The sequence below is a fragment of the Melanaphis sacchari genome, unplaced genomic scaffold (assembly GCF_002803265.2).
Source record: "Melanaphis sacchari strain LSU unplaced genomic scaffold, SCAv2.0 Contig106_pilon_pilon, whole genome shotgun sequence".
NCBI classification, from domain to species: domain Eukaryota; kingdom Metazoa; phylum Arthropoda; class Insecta; order Hemiptera; family Aphididae; genus Melanaphis; species Melanaphis sacchari.
In genome coordinates, this window is record NW_020270400.1 from 535820 (window position 1) to 556642 (window position 20823).

Consider the following 20823-nt stretch of genomic DNA (forward strand, 5'->3'; position numbering starts at 1 on the left):
TTTTTTTTACCTACACATATTTTAAAGTATATAGCATTATTGATATGATCTTTTGCGTACAAACGTAGCGTTTGTTGTAACCATTAGGGCCTATCAGCTTATGTGGTTTACAACGCATCGTTATGTTCATCAGTATCATAAATTTCCGTTCAAGCTCGTTTCCTCCACGATTGTGCACAAACATATATTAACATTTTGTCCGCAAACGATTTTACCCGCTATTATAGTATTTTAGGCTAGTAATATTTTCAATGGGTCGGAAAATCGTAAACAAATCGGTTTCGTTACAGGGAAGAATGGCTGTGGCTTCAGCAGGGCGCCAGTGCGCCGTGCGATTACACGTGTCTCGGGTTCGCTTCGCAATTCAAGATGGCCACCAACCGGCTGTTTTCGCTGGTCCAGATACCGAAAGACAAACGGACAGTGCAGCGAGTGTACACCAGCGAAGTGATCGAGGTCGACCGGGACGTGAGCCTCATAATGATCGTGCCGCCAGCCGAGGTGGCGTGCGCGGTCGGCGAGGGCAGCCAGTCGGCCGTCCACCTTCACCGAATCGAGCTGGTTCCACTTAGTGTGCAGGTGTTCGAGATGATACACTTCGGCACGTACCGGGCGGACACGTTGCTCCTGTACGCCCGGCTTTCCAGTGTCGTGCAGCTAGACTCGGACGACGCCAGGTACTCGATCAGACAAGCGTGGAGTTCGTCCGACCTGGAAACGGCCAAGCAACGGCTGGACACCGTGGAGTCGCTCGAGACGAGCTTGAACGCCGCATGGAAACATCTGCGGTGGCTGTTAGACGTGATGAACTTTGCGCGCGAACGACTGTTCCAGACGCAAGTGTCCAACTCCAACTGTTCGAAGAGCGCCAGCAACAGTCAATTGGAAATGAAGTCCGCCAAAAGCAACTCGGTAAACGACCCTCCCCGCTCCCCGACCAAATATCATACTTCTCTATGACTCTACGACCGTTCGGTATACACCGATGGTTATTATTATTATTATTATTATTATAACCTTACGCGTTATACGTTTCACAGTTGTTACAATTGCCCGACTCGAAATTGGTCAAGTCCCGTGGCAGTTGGCCGGGGCCGGGATTGAACTCGATGCGGACGCTGGAATCCGTGTGCCCGGAGATAAGTCGCAGCGAACAATACTTATCGCCGCCCGCCCACGACCGCGAGTACGGGTTGGCTAAAAAAAAGAGTTGTTCGTCAGAGACTAGCAATGGTACGCCAATAGTGTTGTAAGCGATTGCTTTTCGCATGATTTTATCTATGATTTGTGTTTCAGACAGCAAAGACGAACCGGAGTTCAATGAGGGACAGTCGTCGGATCTAACCGACCTATCGTCCAAGACCAATCATTTAACGTAAGTTTGTCGATAATGCAATATATAATATTATAACAACTATGCGTGTAGTACTATAGTCGTTATAGTCGACTCGAGATTAAGGATATTTCGTTATCACGTTGATACGGGAATTATAACTTGTTATTGCGTAGGGCTAAGGACGTGAATAAAGTAGACGACGAAGGGTTTTCCGACGCAACGATGAAGAGCGAATCGCTAGTACCCGTTCCCGCTCCTGGGATCATTGAGGTAAGTAGTTTTCGTAACTGCCGCAATACCGCCGCGGTATCGATACACGCGTAACTTCTGGTCTTCCGATAACCACGGTTGTTGTCACACAGGTATGCGCCGCGTACGACACGGGTTTGCCACATCCCACCAGTCTGAAGTTGCACATCAGTCCGACGACGTCGGCCCGCGAAGTGGTCCAGCTGTTCCTGCAGCAGCTGAACATGTCCGTGGTGGTCAAAGGCAAGACCGGGCCCATATACCCAAGCACCGAGTTCGGTAACTTCTGTCTAGTATCCGTGACCGGGGCCCGAGAACGGTGTCTGCGAGATGACTTCAAACCGCTACAGTTGACTCACCCGTGGCGAGACGGCCGCATGTACATTCGGCACAAACAAGACGTGCTAGCCGCACTCGAGCTCCACTCGTCTATATTGACGGTAGCCTCCACCAAACATCACTGATGACCACCACCGTTAAATATGATTATTATTAATATTATTATTGTATATTATTATTATAATTTAATAATTTCTAAATGTGCCATGCATCTCAGGTGAAATTTTAAGTGTTCTTAAAACAAATAAGCAGTGTTTTTTTTTTAAATAATTTAATTTCAAATATATATATATATATATATATATTATACTATATTATATTATGATATATCATAAAGTATTGATTTATTTAATTATTATACGTGCATATTATATAATAAAAACAAAACATTCAAAAAAATATTTTTAATTGCATTAATAATAACCGAACACAAATAAGCAATAACCAATACTGGATCGAAATAATTATTGTAATTAATTAAAGGTTTTATTTGTTATATTATATTTACTAATTACAAACAATACCACCGCATAGTGTTACAAAATTCTGAATACTTCAAATACCTAGATAAATATTTTTATCTTAACGATAAAAAGTTTTAATGAAATATTTTTGTTTTACAGTAGCTAAACTGACTACATTTATCATTTGTGTTGTCGTTATTCGTAATTATCAAATTTTCAATAAACATTTTAAACTTGAGAGTAGAGGAAAATGGATTTTTGATTAAAAAGAAGTCGGTAGCGAAAATGAGAAATTTACATTAACCAAAATTAAATTTTTAATTTGAATATTGATTTATAGATAAGAAGTTCTAAAATAAAATCATTAGTCGGAACAATGAAATAAAATTAAACGGATTATGAACAATAAGAATTATAATTATTTACTCTATATTCTACTCTTATATTACTTAATAGTTAATACCTTTTGTCATTTTATGCTATTTTAAACCTTAAATGTGTTATGTAAATTTTAGCAATAAAGTAAAACACTATTAAGTAAGTCTAAAATATCGGTACAAACACTGACATGATTGGCTCTAACCGATTTAGAACTATCATGAAACGTAAAAAAAAAATATCTGCCCAAGTTATTTTATGGATTTCAGATATAATATAAAACAATACAAGTAAATATATAATATCGATTCTAACTCGGCACCTATTTTAAAGCGCGGAATCTTTATGCTTCAGTGCTTCACACATCATCACAAATATAAAATTAAGAAAACAATGTGCAAAAATATCATAAACTAAAATAATCACAAAAAATCATACACGTAAGAAAAAACTAAACTGTATTTATAACTATACCCAATATCAACTACTCTTTACAATATTTTTCGTATACAATTATTTTTCCTTAGGTTTTAGAAGTTGTACAATTTTTAAAATATAAAATAAAGATTCCAATCTTATGTTTGTTGAGTACTCAAACCAATTCTACGGATTTTGGGAGTTATTGTAAAGTGTTTGAGCTGTAAAATCAATACCATGGATTTCGGAAATTGACAAAAAGTAGTGTGTTGCATAAATCGATCTTAAGATTTTAAAATTTCCAAAGACTGGATTTTTAAAAACTTTTCTTTTCTTTTTTTTTTTTTTAAATATGTTATGATAAATAATAACATTAATTAACTTATTTCTACAAAACATTACATTAATAGATGTTATAAATACTTTATAATATAAAATTAAATTTGTTAAAACAAATTTTTCAAATAAATAATATTATAACTACTTAGACGCATTCTATTGCAGGAATAGTTGGAAATAAGATTAAACTAACCATGGAGAGATTATTGCTTGCGTTTCAATAAAGAATGTGAGTAAAAATAATTTAGCTATTAATTATGGGAAAATAATCTATACAAATAGAGAACAAAGTTTATAAGATTTAAAAAAAACATAAGAAAACAACTTGCGATAATATTATAGTTACAAAAATACTAGATTTTAATAATTGTTAAGGGAAACCAGTTAATAAAAAATGTTTAGTTTAAAAATCAACTTATTGTGGTTATTAAAGTATTTTTAGAACAAATTTTTCTAATTTTAAATTAGTAGGGCATGGTGTAAATGTAAAAGCTAAAAATCCTCATTTACTGAATTTTAATTCTACAACAACTTTAAGTGTTAAACAGGTTCTTAATATTAATTTAAAAATATAAAAAGACAATGAAAATCCAATTATTTTACTTTTTAAAGTTGCATTAAAAAATATAAAAATAAAAACACTATTACAAAGACTACCAGAAATATGAAAAAAAAAAATGGAAAAAGGAAATTATTATTTATTAGATTTATATATTACAGAAAGTTTTACAGAAATATTTAACAAAAAGGAAATAATTAAATATTTAACTTCTAATTTTTCTTTTTTTTAGCCAGGAAAATGTAAAAAAAGATAATATCATAACTATAAATAATAATAAAACAATAGGAATAGAGTATTTTACTTGGCTGAATGTAATATGTCATATAATATAAATTTTAAAATGTATTTATGCTAATTTGTAACTGATTATTAATATTTACGTGGGTATAAAATATAAATTTATTATCAATGGCCTATTTTAGAAAGAAAGGCATTTGATAATTATTTTAGCTTTAATAATAAAATGATTACAGTTTATTATAACTATTACATTTTAATTTAATGAACACTATTATGGCAACCGTTGACCATATATCATAACGTGCCTTGATGTAATAATAAAAATAATATTTTTTACCACAATATACGATTTCATCTCCGCAGTTCTAAAATTGTAAACATTATTTTTTTTAATTTTTTTTAAGTAATTCGACAACTTGTATAAATCATCTTTCCTGAATTTGCGAGGATTCAACAGTCCTCTGACATAATATTGGTAATTATGTGAATTATTAGATTAATTATTTGTTATAATAAGTAATAAAATCTTGTTTTTCGTTGAATTTAATGCAAGATATTTGTATTTAAAAAAATGTTTCATGCCATTTAAAATTGAAAAAATTGTTTTAGTTAAAATTAAATGGAAAAAATATATTTCACTCGAATATTTAAAAAAAAATATAATATTTCAAATTGTTTAAGATATAGTTATTAAATACAACAACTTATTAGGCATTCAATTTGAAATATTATGGAAATGGAAACACATAATCTCCACAAAAATGCTTTAGCATTATATTGTGTTCAGAACTCTATAATCTATTTATGAATTGTTTTATATTGTTTTACTGGGTGTGTTACGATTGCGTATAACTGTTTTTCACAATTATGATTGCGTACCTCTACTTACCCAAACTTAGTACAACATAGAGCCGTTGTTCACAATCGTGAACATTTATAAAATATTACTTTTCTTTGATAAAGTTTCATAAGCGTTACTGTAACTATTATTCACAATGCCAAACTTTTTGGGGACTGGATATCAATAACAATAGATTATAATTTATAATTTGTATATTTATTGTATTTTGTATGTATGAATATAGATATATATTTCAATTGACTATACTATTAGTTTTATTTCAATAATTCAATAATTTTAATTATTTTTTATTAATATATATAGGTATATAGTATGTACTATTTAACACAATAAGTTTATGTGATGATATAAAAAAAATTGAATGCATATTTTATATAAGAAGCCACTAAATAATAACACTTGACAGTTGTTTAGTTATCTATCTATATTCGTAAATTATACAATATATAGGTATATTTTTTTCCTTAGTTAGTTCCTTGACAAGATACGGTAATAGTTCCTCTTCAAACGATGCCTGGGGTTATTTTTTGGTATTGACAACACTGTGTCACTGTAGATAACATTACCACGTAGATTACCAGAACAGCAGCCCCGGGCTTGGTGTTTCACATTAATGTCTTCACCGATTATGACATTCGAATTAATTGATGACAAATAGTCGATAAATTTAAGAAAAGAGATGTTGTGTCTCGGAGAGCAGTAATAAATTGCAACAATGATGATAGGTATATTATTTAACTTAATAAATACGACACAAGATTAAAGATATATAGTCCTGAGAAAAGTTTGGTAATGAAGAAAAGGACAAAACAGATTTAATTATGATGAAAATACATGTTATCTGGATGATTAAATTTGAATTTAAAGTAGGTATAGCTTAGGATAAAAATATTTGACTATTTGGTAAAATGAGTCTTTTTCATTAAGGCAATATCGATACGTTATTCATATAATGTAACTTGTATTTTATTGACGCCGTTTAATTATTATTAATTTTTTTTTTTTTTTTTATAGCTTAAACTTGATACGAATACAATTAATAGAAACACACATTTTTTACTTAATATCTTAACTATAAATTTACCATATTTGTTAGAAAAATATATTACTATAGTTATTTATACTGAATACTTTAAATAACATATTTTAGTAACGTTGCGCTCATTTTTGTACACAACCGTAAAGTTTTTAAGGGTCGGGTAAAAAAATTGTATGTAATTGAACAAACTTATGCATTCGTGTTACTAAAAGAGATGAACGTACGCAATCATTTATTACTAATTTTATTTATTACTGTATTTATATTAAAATATTTATTTTTTATAGTTCGAAGAAGAAATCAAGAATGATTCTATTTTAAAATGATTACTTATCGATGAACAATAACTTAAAAATTTTAAACACGTAATGGCTGATCGCAAAAAGTTAAACGAAAATAAAAACTATTTAAATCAACATTATATGAATAATCTACTTATATATATTATGGTAAGTAAACAAATACTAAATGCAGATTTTAATTTACAGTAAAATATCAAAAATAATTGGAAAATATGATTCCTATTTATGTAGTCATTTTACGGGTGAATATGCAATATTTTAGACATTTCAAATAAAAACACTCATAAAAATGAAGCTCGGTAGAAATTTTTTTTAATCGAAAAACTTATAAAATATCTTATAATCATTTTTCAAATCTTAAATAAACAAAAAAAAAGTGTGTGAATTTCTAACTATAAAATAATTTTAAAATCTTCGATATTTAACAAATTTTATTGAAATTCTAAATTAAAACACTTATAAAAAATATTGTAATTGTGTATTTTTTTTTTATTTTTGAAGTAACATACGAACAATTTATAAAGAAAATTGTATTAAATATTAAAGCATATCAACTTTGGTAATTTTTTTAACAACTCTTAAAAAAAAATTTAGGGATTTTTAAATTCTATAAATAGCACAAAAAGAATCGAAATATTTTGAAAATTTTATTATAAATATAAAATAATCATACAAACATTAGGTAAAAATATGGAATAATTATGGTAATTCATTTTTAAGCGTTTTTAAGGTACACTAAAAAAACAAGATTTCATCAAAAATTGGATTTTCAATAAAATTCCCGTTTTTCCTATTTTTTTTTTTTCGATTGTATTTAAAAGTACTTGGCAATTTTAATTTTAACTATCTCAAAGTACAAACTAGTTCCAATGTTCTATCTAAAAATGAATACCGAAACATTTAATTGACTACTCACCATGGTAGATATACACAAAATACACAAAAAAAAACCCACATTGTAAATTCAATACATTAATCGCTACGCTCAGTATTTAAAATAAAATTCTATTAATGCTATCTATACATTTCCTGTTTATATTAATAAATATTCAATAAAAAAATTCTAATAGAAATATTAAAAATATACAATAGCATTATTTTAAAATTAAATTTACTTAGGTAGATATATAAGGCATAAGTAATGAAATAAATAATTATAGCGATTTAAAAATTGTATAAATAAAATAACTATGGGTTATGTACTTGCATATGTATTTAATAGTATGAAGTTTAATATTTCTATTGATCTCTTTAAAATTATAACCGAAATATCACAGTAAAATAATTAAATTATGTACTTAAAATGTAAATCCAAAATAATAAATATTTTTGCTTTTTTTAGATTTTGATATTTCCTTTGAGTAGCAGTACACTTGAAACTAAGCTAAATAAAATCGATTGTTCAGATTCAATGACGTGCTCCAAATGTGCAATTAAACCTATGTGTGTATGGTCTTTAGAGCAACAAACTTGTGAAAACGAGAATCAATTCAACTCTTCAAGTTTAAAAGCTTCTCGAATAGATGAATGTCCAAAGTTTTCAGTAACTAAAGAATTTAAATATAATAATTTGCAAATTGTGTTTAACTTAATTGTTAAGTTATCTAATGATTCGATAGGTTTTTCAAATTATCTCAATAATAATTGTACATTTTATGTTGGACAAAAAAAATGTAAAAAAATTAATATAATCAAGTCAAACAACGAAATAATAATATCATCATGTCCATTTCACTTAAACAGAACATATTTCACGGATGTCCATTCATCGTCGTACACTTATTTTACTTTTATTAAGTTCAATGACGTCATGCTACGGTTTGACAACGTCGCCGATCACTATATTACATTTTATAAACAGGAAGTATGTTCCACCGACGAGAAGCACAAAATATCCTGTGCAACTTGTGCATGGAATAATGATGGATATTCAAACTACTTGAGATGGTGTTCGTTTAACAACACCTGCAAGATTCAGAAAGAACAATACTTGAAGAACTACGAATTTAACACGAAAACTGCGTATGTGAAGAATGATTGTGCCGAAATAAATGTGACGGCGGTCGATCCGCTGACTGCGCCAAAAACTGGCGGCACGATCGTAACAATCATTATTAGAAACCACAGGATATTCGCAGAAAATCGAAATATAACTGTGACAGTGGCAGGAACGGTTTGCTCGAACCCCAGGACATCTGGACCCGAGACTATAACTTGCACCACGTCACAATCGAACGAAACATCATACGGCCCGATCGTGGTCGAGTACTCGTCGTTGACCGGAGGCGTGTTGAAAATCGAGTCGTCACAGATATTCCAGTTTTACGTTAGCTCTACCTGTGGCACGCCCAGTCCCATACTGGACGGTGATCAACAACTTGGAGGCGTAGAGTCTGGTGGTACCTCCGTGTGGATCCGTGGCGATCATTTCGTTGAACCTTGCGTTGTATCCTCCGCTCTACTGTACGTCGACCTGTCCAACGGTGTCAGACAATACGCAAAAAGTTATTGCGATACTCCGACTAACGATACGTACATGGTTTGTCGATCACCTAGTGTGAACGGGATTGGGAACGCGTCGGTTGTGGGACAGCTATTGAACTTTGGGCTGGATATCACATTTAAAAAGAACGACTCATCCATGAATGATTCGCTACTCGTCGATGTTCGTAATCCACTGCTCAAATACCACGTGCACCCAGATCCGTATCTGGTGGACTTCGAAATAGACGGAAACAGCTCAGTAGTTGTTCATGGCCTCCATTTGCAGTACGTCCAACCCGAAGACATCGTGATACGATCCGTGGATTCACCGTCTGCTCGTTGCGAGATCGTCTCTGCCACGCGACACAGTTTAATATGCCAGCTTACCATGGCTATTGCTGCGTCACAAGAGATCTCCGTCACATTCGGCAATTCGTTGCTGTACACAGTAATTAGAAAAGCATCGCCTCGTGCTCCTGTGTATCCTTACAAACTTCCCAGCTGGCTCAGCGGGATCATCGCCATTTCCACAGGGTTGATATTTGTCTTTGTCTTAGTTTATTGCCTAAAAACGAACCATCGTTATAACGTGACGAAAAATATTCGTAACCCACCGGTGGCTTTCACAGGATCACAGAATCTATATAAAAACACTGCCATGTAATGCTGAAAGTTTACATCGCTTACGCTAAAAATCGAGCTTTTTCAACACGATATGTAAAATTATACGAAAAAAATGAAAATCTTTGACTGTTTATTTTCTAGTACCTAACAGTTCCAAATACCATACTCTATAATTGAATACTTATTGCAGTTGTCATGTAACGAGACTAGCCAAATACAATTTTTAGGATAGATCTATAACCCTTTTATCACCTCATTTAAATATTTTTTATATACCTACTTTAATAATATCAAATTTTAATACTTTGTTAAAAGCTTAAAATATATAACTAATACAGATTCCTCATAACCAGTGTTAATATTACCTCAATAGAAAAAAAAATCTTATAATTTATTTTACTTGAATAATTATTGTTTAAGTCTTACCAACATGTATGCTATTTGCTTATCTACTTGGCTTAAAGAGAAGGAATCAAGAATAGATTTAAATAAGATTTCCAATACTCATTTACCTTCTCACTCTATAATTAAGCTCAATTAACATAGATGCCTATTTGGAGGGTGCAAGACAAGGGATTTTTCCCTCCTGGAAAAAAAATTATATGAACTTGTAATTCAATAAACATTACCTTGATATTATCTAATTACGATGACAAATTGTTTTTTTAAATCACTGTTAAGATAGGTATGAAATAACTTTAAAAATACACTATATGTTTTAGTACAGATTTTTATCGTATATTAACATCATAGATAGCCAGGTAGGTAAGTACATAAAATAAAAATAATTTTTATATAGGTACTTATTAAAATCTATTTTAACTAACTATACATATATTGAAATATATAACAATACAAATATCAATTATTATTTTATTAATAATTATACTTAGCATAACAGCATATTTACATTTATATGTGAAAATAACATTAAATCTTTATTATTTTACAATTTAGAATTATTTTATTTTTCCCCTCTCTAAAATTTTATCTATGGGCGCCCATGAAAATGAGCAAAAAGAGACCATCATTCGATTGCATCAAATTTGATGTCCACAACAAAAGACTCATAGACATGTATGTCTCTTACTTTCAGAACTATCTGCGTCGTATAAGTAGGGTGGATAGTCGTCTAACCAGGCTCACATTCGTATTCCAAAGCAATAGGATGAAAACGGTTCTAGAAACCAACAACTACGCTTAAGAGCGACAGGTTGGAACCAGCTCAAGAATTATCGACAGAATTTTACTAACACAATACACATTAGAGATGTAAAAAACTTGTTCTTTATTCTACCACTACAGCAGTCCGCGGACGAAATGCAGTAGGTTCCGACAGACAAGAGAAATCCATAAGGACGATTTAAAAAGAAATTATGTATTAAAAATTTTGAAGAAATACGTCACCACGTCGGGTACTAGGTAAAAATTATTGATATACATACTTTTTATTTTCTATACATGAATACGTAGGTAAGTACTAAAAATAATTTAAAAAATACGAGTTAGTTACTAAAGAAACTGTTAAATAGGATAAAAATCCAAATATTTGAAAATACACTCTCAAAATATACATACAAATTCTAAAAATCAGATTTTGAAAAAATTGATTATTAAAGGAATAAATGGGGTGAACATATTTGGTTGAATCGCCATTTTAAGGTACCTACTACCTACCTACTTCAAATCTAAAATAATTATTTTCTCGATAACTGTAGTCTGTATGTACAATTATTAACGTAGATGATAAAGTTTAGAGAAAATAAAAAAATTAAAAAGTCTAAGTAATTGTCACACATTAAAGTAATAAATAGTTATTAAAATAATAAAATTTAAGAAACATATTTTCTTTGTTTTGATATTTTTGGGATTATTTGGAATTAGTAGGTAATGTATTTTCTAATAAATCACCCCCACTGCATTTTATCAGTAAAACTTAATACAACAATAATGATAAAAGCGTTTATTTCTTATCTATAGAAGTGTAGACTAAATATTTAGTGCTGCTTTGTCACGGAGCATATCACTTCGACAATAAAGTGTTAAATATCGACAATAACAATCGTCAATAATATAAATAATATGATTTCTTATATCTATAATTTCCTATGTCGTTGTTGCATTCGATATTATTAAAATTTAAACATGGCCTATATAGTGACTGTTCAGTAATTATAGTATATATAAATGTTATTTCAAGTATTTATTCGTTTTGAATTCAAGTGAATATGGACGATCAAAACATTATGGATCTTGTGGAGAGCAGTGATGATGAAAGTCCGTCATTGTCAAAATTAATGTCCGTTGAAGATATGCTTTTAGGTAAAGGTAGGCAAGAAAAATCGTTGGGCAACTTGGCCACTAAGTTTGCTGATCTTCTTCGAAACTCTCCGGATGGAGTTATGCATTTAAACAAAGTAATTAATTTATTGTTATTTGCCCTATTTACTCTAAAATATAAAACAAAGAATGATTAAATTAAGAAATACATTTTTTTCAAATCTAATTTTTCTTGAAAAATATGCACAATTTAATAATAAATTACCAATTTTAAATGTTACAATTAATTATGTGCATCTTTTAGGCTACTGCAATGCTTGCTGTTAAACAAAAAAGAAGAATTTATGATATTACAAATGTATTAGAAGGTATTGGTTTAATAGAAAAAAAAACCAAAAATCAAGTTAGATGGAGGTAAATACTCTATATTATTCAGAATTTGGTTAAAATTTAACTATTATTTAAACATTTTAAAATAAATATTTATTTATAGGGGAGTTGAAACAACTGAAGATGATAAGACTGCTGGAATGAGAACAAAACTTCAAGAAGAAATACAAACTTTAAAGTGGCAAGAAGATATTTTAGATAAGCAATTAGAGGTGAATTATTTGTATCATATTTTATTATAAAATTTTTATTACAGTTCAATTATTTGATTTAATATGATATTCTTGTATATTTTATTTAACTTTTTAAAGTATGAGTTGATACAATATCATAATTATTTAGGTACCTAAATAAAAACTTATAGTATTCATAAATTTTATCTCATATTTGTCAACATTAATTTCTACCTAACAATAATTTTTTTTTAAATATTTCTATAGAAAATAATAAACCTAGTATTTAATATTTTTTATCGAGTATTCAATGAAAAATGTATAACGTTTCTGCTAACTTATTATTAAGTTTTTTTATTTCAATTTTGGATAATTTTTAAAATTGTATACATAAATTTAACAGCTAACAATTTTCAAATTGTTGCACCTTAATAAATAGGTAGATAAGGATTAGAAGTAGTCCAGATAAGAACTATCTTATAAAAACTTGTGAAAAGAGTAAGCTAGGTTGTAAACATTAAGAATTTATCGATTTCCCATTTAATGACTATTAAAAAATTATAGTACCATTAATCATATTTTATATTAATATAAGTTTACAACTTAAAAGTTTAATCTTAGAATGATTACACCTTAAACCTTTTTATTTGTCATATTTTTGAGTGATTCAATTCATACAAGATAAGATTATTATGTATATTTATTCAGATCATTAAAGTTAACAGACTATTCTTAACAGGGCATAATTATAATTAAATTTATAAGTCATGATAATCATTTAAAATCAAAACTTAAGGTTTCATTAGTTCTAAAAGAGTAAATTGAATGTATTTAATTACACACTTGATTTCTGTATTCTATGTTAATCCCTCCTTTTATTTTATTGAATGCACATTCAATTAGATACTTAATACTTATTATAATATTATTATATACATCATGTAAATAATGTAACTACAACTAAATAATACTAAATTAATATAAAAAAAATATCTATTTGAATAAATGCTACTTATAAATATAAAATTATACTAATATATAATATGCATAATGATTTTTATTTCAGATTCTTAGTCGTGATTTTAAAGTACTTAAAGAAGAAAAATCTTTCGCTCGTTACATGTATTTATTGAGTAGTGAAATCTCCAACAAACAAGAAAAACGATCAGTGTTTACTGTGCAACCTATGGAAGCACTTAGAGGAGCTAGCATTTCCATACCAAGAACCAAATTTAATCGAAACTATAGTATTAAACCATATGATAACAGTATGCCCTTTAGGATACATTTTAATTCTAAAACTGTGCCAGTTAATATAAATCTTATTTCATTCAAAGCATTTGGTAAACTTGAGGTACTTTTATTATAGTTATTAGTTACATAGAAGATAAATAAAAAAATTATACTTACACAAATTCAATTATATTAATAATTTTATGTTTAGAATAAGAGATGTTTTCCAGAAACTTATAGTAAATTAAGAAAAATACCTCGCACTAATTATTCTGATGATGTAAAAACTAGTATTATACACAGTAAGTATTATTGTTGAAAAATATTTTTAATTTATCTTTAAGAGAATTTTTATTTTCTTTCTTAAAATCACAAAAAGCACTTTGAAAGTATTAAATTAAGTTGTGCAAGCTATTGACACATATTATGCTCTGTTCAAGTTAAGAAACATGATCAACAGTAATCAGTTTTTGACAATGATGGTCAGTTAACACATGTTTGTCATCCCTACCAAATCAATTATTTATATGCCTGTCAGCACACTATTCAGCTATTGACTGTGTTTCCTAACTTAAATAGAGTTTAAATACCCACTCTTTGGTGTAATTTATCATTAAAATAGTTGTTAATTTAATATTGATTAAATTTTAACTACCATCATCATTGATTACTTTATTAAAAATTAAGATTTTATACTGTAGTTAACAAATGTTTAACAAATCATCTGCCCACTAACATACCCATTGTGTACTATACTAAAATGTATATATTTAAACCACCTTTGCTTCAAACTATAGCAAAACCACTTTTTTTTTCTATTATTAATAAAAAACTTATTTTGCATCAGGAAACGTATACTATTATCAAAATATTTTGGTCAATCTATTCAGTTGCTGATTCCTCAATACAATTAAAATCAATAGATAATTTTACATTAAAAAAATAAATATATTTCATTATAAGTTTTAGCTCTGCTAAGTAGTGTTTAAAATAAGCTGATTTAATTATACTTAATTAAATCTGAGGTTTAATATGTATTAAATTTAAAAATTTTAATATTATTTTTAGATAATGAAGAATCTGATGATATGGAAGAAATTATTATACTGAATAAAGAAGGTAAACAAGTGGAAAAAAATATAAGTAAGTAATCCCCATATTATCTTATGATTACGTATTTGCATATTATAGTTTCTTTATGCATATTTTACACTTTTTTTTTTTTGTGTGAATATTTTATTTTATTTAATTCTTGTAACTTATTTATGCATAAAAATTAAGTTCTTATCATAAGTATTTACTGTTTTATTCTTTAATTTTTTGATAAATATTATTTTAAAATAAAAAAACTTTCTCTTGTAATTATTTAATAAAATGTATTACATTTCTGTAGTTTTTCTAAATATCTATTATGTATAATCATCTACTTGATTAATAAAATGTAATATATAAACAGTTTCTATAATTATACAACTGATAAAAATATTATGATTAACCCATCATTACAATACAGTATTTATTTAAATATAAATAATATAACATTTAATAATGAATATATATAATTTTAATTTTAAGCTATACATTTTATTTAAACACAAGAAAGTTAATAAAACCCAAAAAACATACATAATATTATTATAAATGCATTTTCATTATTTAAATTACAAAATATGATTCTTTTGTTATCATTAACTCAAAAATAATATTAAATTATAAAAAATTTATTAATATTTATACTAGAATTATGCCGGAAAGATTTTCATCTTTAATTCTGCTAATGTTAATTCATGGCTTCAGAACTACTTATTGTACATAGGCGTATATAAATTTGAAAAAAAATAATGGGGAAAATAAATATTTTTATTTAATGTTTTAAACATTTCAAATATTTTTTGTTGTATATTTTTTATTTTGTAGATTGTGATACACTAGAAGATAGTGGAACTAAATCTTATGCTAGAGGTATGATATCAAGTAATATTTTATTAACAAATTATATCATTTATTTATATGCATTTTTTTAATTTATTTTAGTTCCTCCACGTTATGATCCAATCTTCAGGTTGAGCCCACCTCCATCGGTAAATACTTTTCCATGTTTAATTGACCCTTCAGAAGGCGCATTTGAAGCTTTTGATATTAAACCCAAATTATAAGAGTTAAAACCTATTTAACAAATGTTTAAAAAATATTGATTACATCACTTGAATGTTTTAATTAATATACCATGTTAATAAATTACCAAGATATTGTATTTTTAATTAATTTGCTTCTTTTATTTAAATCATTACTTTCCATGTTTAATGTGATTAATTAATCATAATTATATTTAAAGCTTCAGATTAATATGAAATTCATGAAAAAAAAAAAATGAAAATTATTTAAAAATAATAATTTAAGCTTATAGTACTATCCATTACCTATTCAACATTAAACTTATTTATTAGTTTCTGTCAAGGTATATATAGTAAGTTTTTCTCAAATTTTTTTAGATTATATGGGTAGCTACTAAGAAAGTAATATCTGTCTATTATGATTTATTTATAATACACTACAATAGTCTATGGTAAACACGGCACTATGGCTGTTATCTGCTATGGTGCACAAATAATAAAGATTTTGAAAAATTCAAAAATGTATATGATAATAAATTTCAATATTATAAATTAAATAACACTTGATATGATCTTTATAATATACCCTGCAGCCATAGTCTATGCAAAATACTATTATATAAAATAAATAGTAATGAAAATATTATCTGAAATACCTATAGGAATTGAAAAAATGGTTATCCCCCAATTCCTATTATAGAAAGAATTTAACTTCACAATTGGGGATTTTAGTTTCGTGATTTTCAAGTTTTTTTACTGCAAACACTTTAAACTATAAACATAGAATAGGTACCTAGATGAAATGTCATGTATTCTATATTTTTAGACTTATGTGCTATTATCGTAGACATACACATTAAATACATAAATACAATTAATATAAAATAACTAATATTATTTAGTATTTACTATATTATGTGCAATGAGTTCACTGCTCACAGACGCGTGAAAAATTATTAAAATAGTAAAATACGACATACGACATTACGACATACTTAAAAGTTAATTAAAGTATTATAATTATTAATTTATAAATTGTTATTTGTTATTATTAACAATAATTATCAGTAGCTATGGTACATTGTTAAAACCACAGAAATGGTTATAAATGGTATCCAATAGCACAATAGATATCTTCTAAGACCGTGGTAAACATAATCCGAGTTTTCATAACGACTTTGATACCATACTACCATCAACCACAACCAAGCTCGACCACTGTTTACAACCATGATATACATACTATCAGACAGTACTATAACAACTACTGCTGCTATCTCTATTCGCGGGCTTGTGAAGTTGCGGCTTGGTTAGTTGTTACTCGTTAGTATAATATACCATTTATTACTTGTCCATTTAGTATTTTTACATTTACTGGCGTTTGATGAATGTTAGAAGAACAAAAAACTTATAACTAAAAAATATTTATCTATGTCCAACATGAGTTTCAATTTCGGAACACCCAAAACCACTGCTCCTTCAATGTTTTCAATGACTTCTCCTACCAATACATCGTGTAAGTTGATAAAATATTAAAATAGTTAATTATTAATTAAATACAATGGCCACACGTGAAGTTCGTGATTGCGAACTTAGCAAGGTGCTTCAGATTTTATAACACGAACTTATTATAACTTCTCTCTAAATAATTATATATGATTTAATTTATGTTTGTCGTGTTGATTATTTTCATTATGTGCCAAAATGTATGACTTTTAAGTCATAAAGGAAATAAAAAAATGTATTTCAAAACCAGTGAAAATAGTAAAAGATGGATATTTTGAACATTAAAAAGTGGATGCAAAAGGTTTTTATTAACAACTGATGATAGTCAACAATTAAAAAAATCAATTGAGCAAAATCATAATCCATAAGAGGTTGTAACAAAGCTTGTTTTGAGTAGAATGGAGGAAAAATAATATGAATAATAAAAGGGATAATGGTCAGATAACCTATATGGTTTTTTTTTTAAATAGTAATATTTTATATAATATACATATTTATTTACTTTTCAGTATATTTTGTAATAGCATAATATTAATGTCGATTGCTTATTAAAAATAAATTTTTAATATATTTACATTAAATTTAATTTTTAAAAGTCTTACTAATGAATGGCTAATTTCTTATTCTTTGGGTGACAATTGACCGAATACCGATTTAACAATAACACATTTAAAAATGGATAATTGTCTAAAAGCAATTTTGTATATAATTAAAATATGTATTCATTTTTAATCCATCAACCAGAATTTGAATTAGAAATACTTAAACATACCTTATTTTCAATTTTATTTAACAACTTTAAATAATTTACTCTCTTTTTTTTTTTTTTTTTTATCCATATACAACTGAGTATTACTCTCTATTTTTTTATTATTGTACATTAATTATTATGTTTTTATAAAAGTGTATATTGCTAAAATAGTTTATGAATTACTGATATTTAGTGATCTGTTGTAAATTTAAAGCTCTGCTCAAAACTGTATGCTAAAATTCAAGTATCGGGTTAGAACCGGTTTTTTTATTACAGGTGTACTATACGTTGGTGCCAATAGAATTTATTTAAATCCTAATTTTTTGAATTTTCAAGTATATTTGAGAACTATATATTAAATTGTTAATTTTTGTTTGTACCATTGTTAGAATGTCTTGTGGGGGATACTAGCTTTTTTATCAAATAAAAATCATCTTTTTTTTAAATTTAATGTATCTAAATCAAAATCTCTAACTAGTAGTTTTTGACTTTGTGTACTAAGAATAATAGGTTTTTGATAAATGATAATACTTGAGCAATTATTGAGTTTATGATTATGTGAAAACTTCAGTTATTAATATTAATATTATATTTCAAGCATTTATACATTTTTTAATGATCACAACTTACCTAATCATTTTATTGTTTAGGGGGGTTCAACTCAACCTTCAGCTGGTTTCTCCTTAGGAAATAATACCCAACCAGCCTCTACTGGTTTCTCATTGGGTGGTACTACACAAGCATCAACTGGATTTTCATTAGGTGGTACTACACAAGCATCAACTGGTTTCTCATTGGGTGCTACAAACCAACCAGCTACTGGTTTCTCACTAGGCACAACTCCAGCATCTACTGGATTCTCTTTAGGTACAACTCAAGCATCTAATGCTTTCTCGTTGGGCACAACTCAAACATCAACTGGTTTTTCTTTGGGCGCGACTTCAACTGTTTCAACTGGTTTCTCATTAGCTGGTACTACTCAAGCATCTACTGGTTTCTCATTAGCCACAACTCAAGCATCCACTGCTTTACCATTGACCACAACTTCGGCATCTACTGGTTTCTCATTGGGCACTACTCCAGCAACTACTGGTTTCTCATTGGGCGCTACTCCAGCATCTACTGGTGGTTTTTCTTTGGGTACAACTCCAGCAGTTTCTACCGGTTTCTCATTAGCTGGTACTACTCAAGCATCTACTGGTTTCTCATTGGCCACAACTCAAGCATCTACTGGTTTCTCGTTAGCTACAACTAAAGCATCAACAGGTTTCTCTTTAGGTACAACTCCAGCAGTTTCTACTAGTTTTTCATTAGGCACAGCAAGCACTACTGGATTTTCATTAAGTTCTTCTGCAACAACCACAGCCCAAGCTAGTTCAATACAAACTACTGCAGCAATTACTACACAAGCTCCACCTGCTACATCTCAGTATGTGTAAAATTCAATATTTAATTTACGCCGATAATAACATAATTTATTTCTGTTACAGATCAGATAGCCAATCCAGTACAGTTCAACCGACTAATTTCCAACAGCTTATTGATTTAATTAACAACTGGACTGTCAGTTTAGAAAATCAAGAAAAACAATTTCTTAACCAAGCAAATGAAATAACTGTTTGGGATAATATGTTAACAAACCAATCTACTAAAGTAATTTGTATGAATTATTTAATTACAAATATTAATTGATCACAAAAAATAATTTCTAGTTGGTAAAACTGTACGATATTCTGGAGCAAAAAGAAAAAGAACAAGTAGATATTGAAAATGAACTAGACTTCTTGTTATCCCAACAAAAAGAACTTGAAGATTGTTTAGTTCCACTGGAACAAGAATTACAATCTGCTGAAGTATTAAGTAGCTTGAACAACGAAAGAGAACCAATGTATGTTATTTAAAACTATTGGTATTTTATTTTATTTATTTTTAATCTAATAATATTTTGTATAGATATAAAGCTGCTCAAGAAATCGATAACCAAGTAAAACAAATGTCAGGAGATATTAAAGAAATAGTAAATAATTTAAATAAAGCCAATTCAAAGAAAGATTCTGATGATGATGTAAGTATAATTTAAAATATAATTAAAACATTTACATTTCAAGTATATTTTTATAACAATTGATTTAATTATTGTTTCAGCTGGATACTATTTGTCGAATATTAAACTGCCATATGACAGCATTACAGTACATTGAGCATAATGCAGAAAATCTAAGTTCCATGGTTTCCGAAGTGAATGAAGAACATTCTCGTTTTTTAACAGCTGCTAATGATAATTCTTTTATGTCCTCTTTTAGGAAATAAAAAATATTACAAAATTAATATTTACACATTATAATAAAGTGTTGAAATTGGTACTTTTTGATATTTTAAATGAACACTTATTACCTGGAATTTAATTGAAATTTTAATGATTTATCTTAATTCTTGATTATGTGTAATCGTTAATTATTATAATATTATGTAAAATATAAAAAAATGTAAACATGAATTAAATAATTAATAAAAATATAATAATATTTATAAGTGGTTTAATGTTTTATAAAATATAATTGCTAATTTAGTGTTTAAGCTTAGGTTAATCATTCAATTTCATCTCTGCAATCTATGTAGATATACAATGAAAGAATCTAATTTATTTGCTTTAAAATTATGAAAATAGTTATTGAACATATATTGCATTCTGGTCATTGGTGGCCAGTGGGTATTTAGATACTAAATGATTATTATCCTAA

At 28.2% G+C, this 20823-nt stretch overlaps 4 protein-coding genes across 6 annotated transcripts in view; all 4 read left to right on the top strand.

The window, feature by feature from the left end:
* Window positions 1–2172, top strand: part of LOC112603338 (ankyrin repeat and fibronectin type-III domain-containing protein 1) — a 138428-nt gene extending 136256 nt beyond the window's left edge. For all 3 annotated transcript variants that reach the window (XM_025351856.1, XM_025351857.1, XM_025351858.1), the window contains 5 exons: window positions 291–912; window positions 1041–1233; window positions 1297–1375; window positions 1510–1606; window positions 1699–2172. In XM_025351856.1, the coding sequence (XP_025207641.1) occupies window positions 291–912; window positions 1041–1233; window positions 1297–1375; window positions 1510–1606; window positions 1699–2049 (1342 nt within the window). In that variant the 3' untranslated portion in view covers window positions 2050–2172. The remainder of the gene's footprint in view (window positions 1–290; window positions 913–1040; window positions 1234–1296; window positions 1376–1509; window positions 1607–1698) is intronic.
* A 2440-nt stretch (window positions 2173–4612) lies between these two features.
* LOC112603343 (plexin-B-like) lies at window positions 4613–10297 on the top strand. The gene is made up of 3 exons (XM_025351864.1): window positions 4613–4799; window positions 6513–6674; window positions 7870–10297. Exons 2-3 carry the CDS (start codon window positions 6594–6596, stop codon window positions 9673–9675), a joined length of 1887 nt encoding a protein of 628 aa, XP_025207649.1. The 5' UTR covers window positions 4613–4799; window positions 6513–6593; the 3' UTR covers window positions 9676–10297.
* Window positions 10298–11630: 1333 nt separating this feature from the next.
* On the top strand, window positions 11631–15956 carry LOC112603365 (transcription factor E2F5-like). The gene is made up of 8 exons (XM_025351892.1): window positions 11631–12052; window positions 12220–12329; window positions 12409–12517; window positions 13545–13832; window positions 13923–14013; window positions 14780–14854; window positions 15629–15673; window positions 15746–15956. The coding sequence occupies exons 1-8, from the start codon at window positions 11864–11866 to the stop codon at window positions 15865–15867; spliced, it is 1029 nt and encodes a 342-aa protein (XP_025207677.1). The 5' UTR covers window positions 11631–11863; the 3' UTR covers window positions 15868–15956.
* Window positions 15957–17115: 1159 nt separating this feature from the next.
* Window positions 17116–20463, top strand: LOC112603346 (nuclear pore glycoprotein p62). Its single transcript, XM_025351871.1, has 6 exons — window positions 17116–17341; window positions 18734–19511; window positions 19573–19735; window positions 19795–19970; window positions 20036–20147; window positions 20228–20463. Exons 1-6 carry the CDS (start codon window positions 17257–17259, stop codon window positions 20390–20392), a joined length of 1479 nt encoding a protein of 492 aa, XP_025207656.1. The 5' UTR covers window positions 17116–17256; the 3' UTR covers window positions 20393–20463.
* Window positions 20464–20823: the final 360 nt, after the last annotated feature.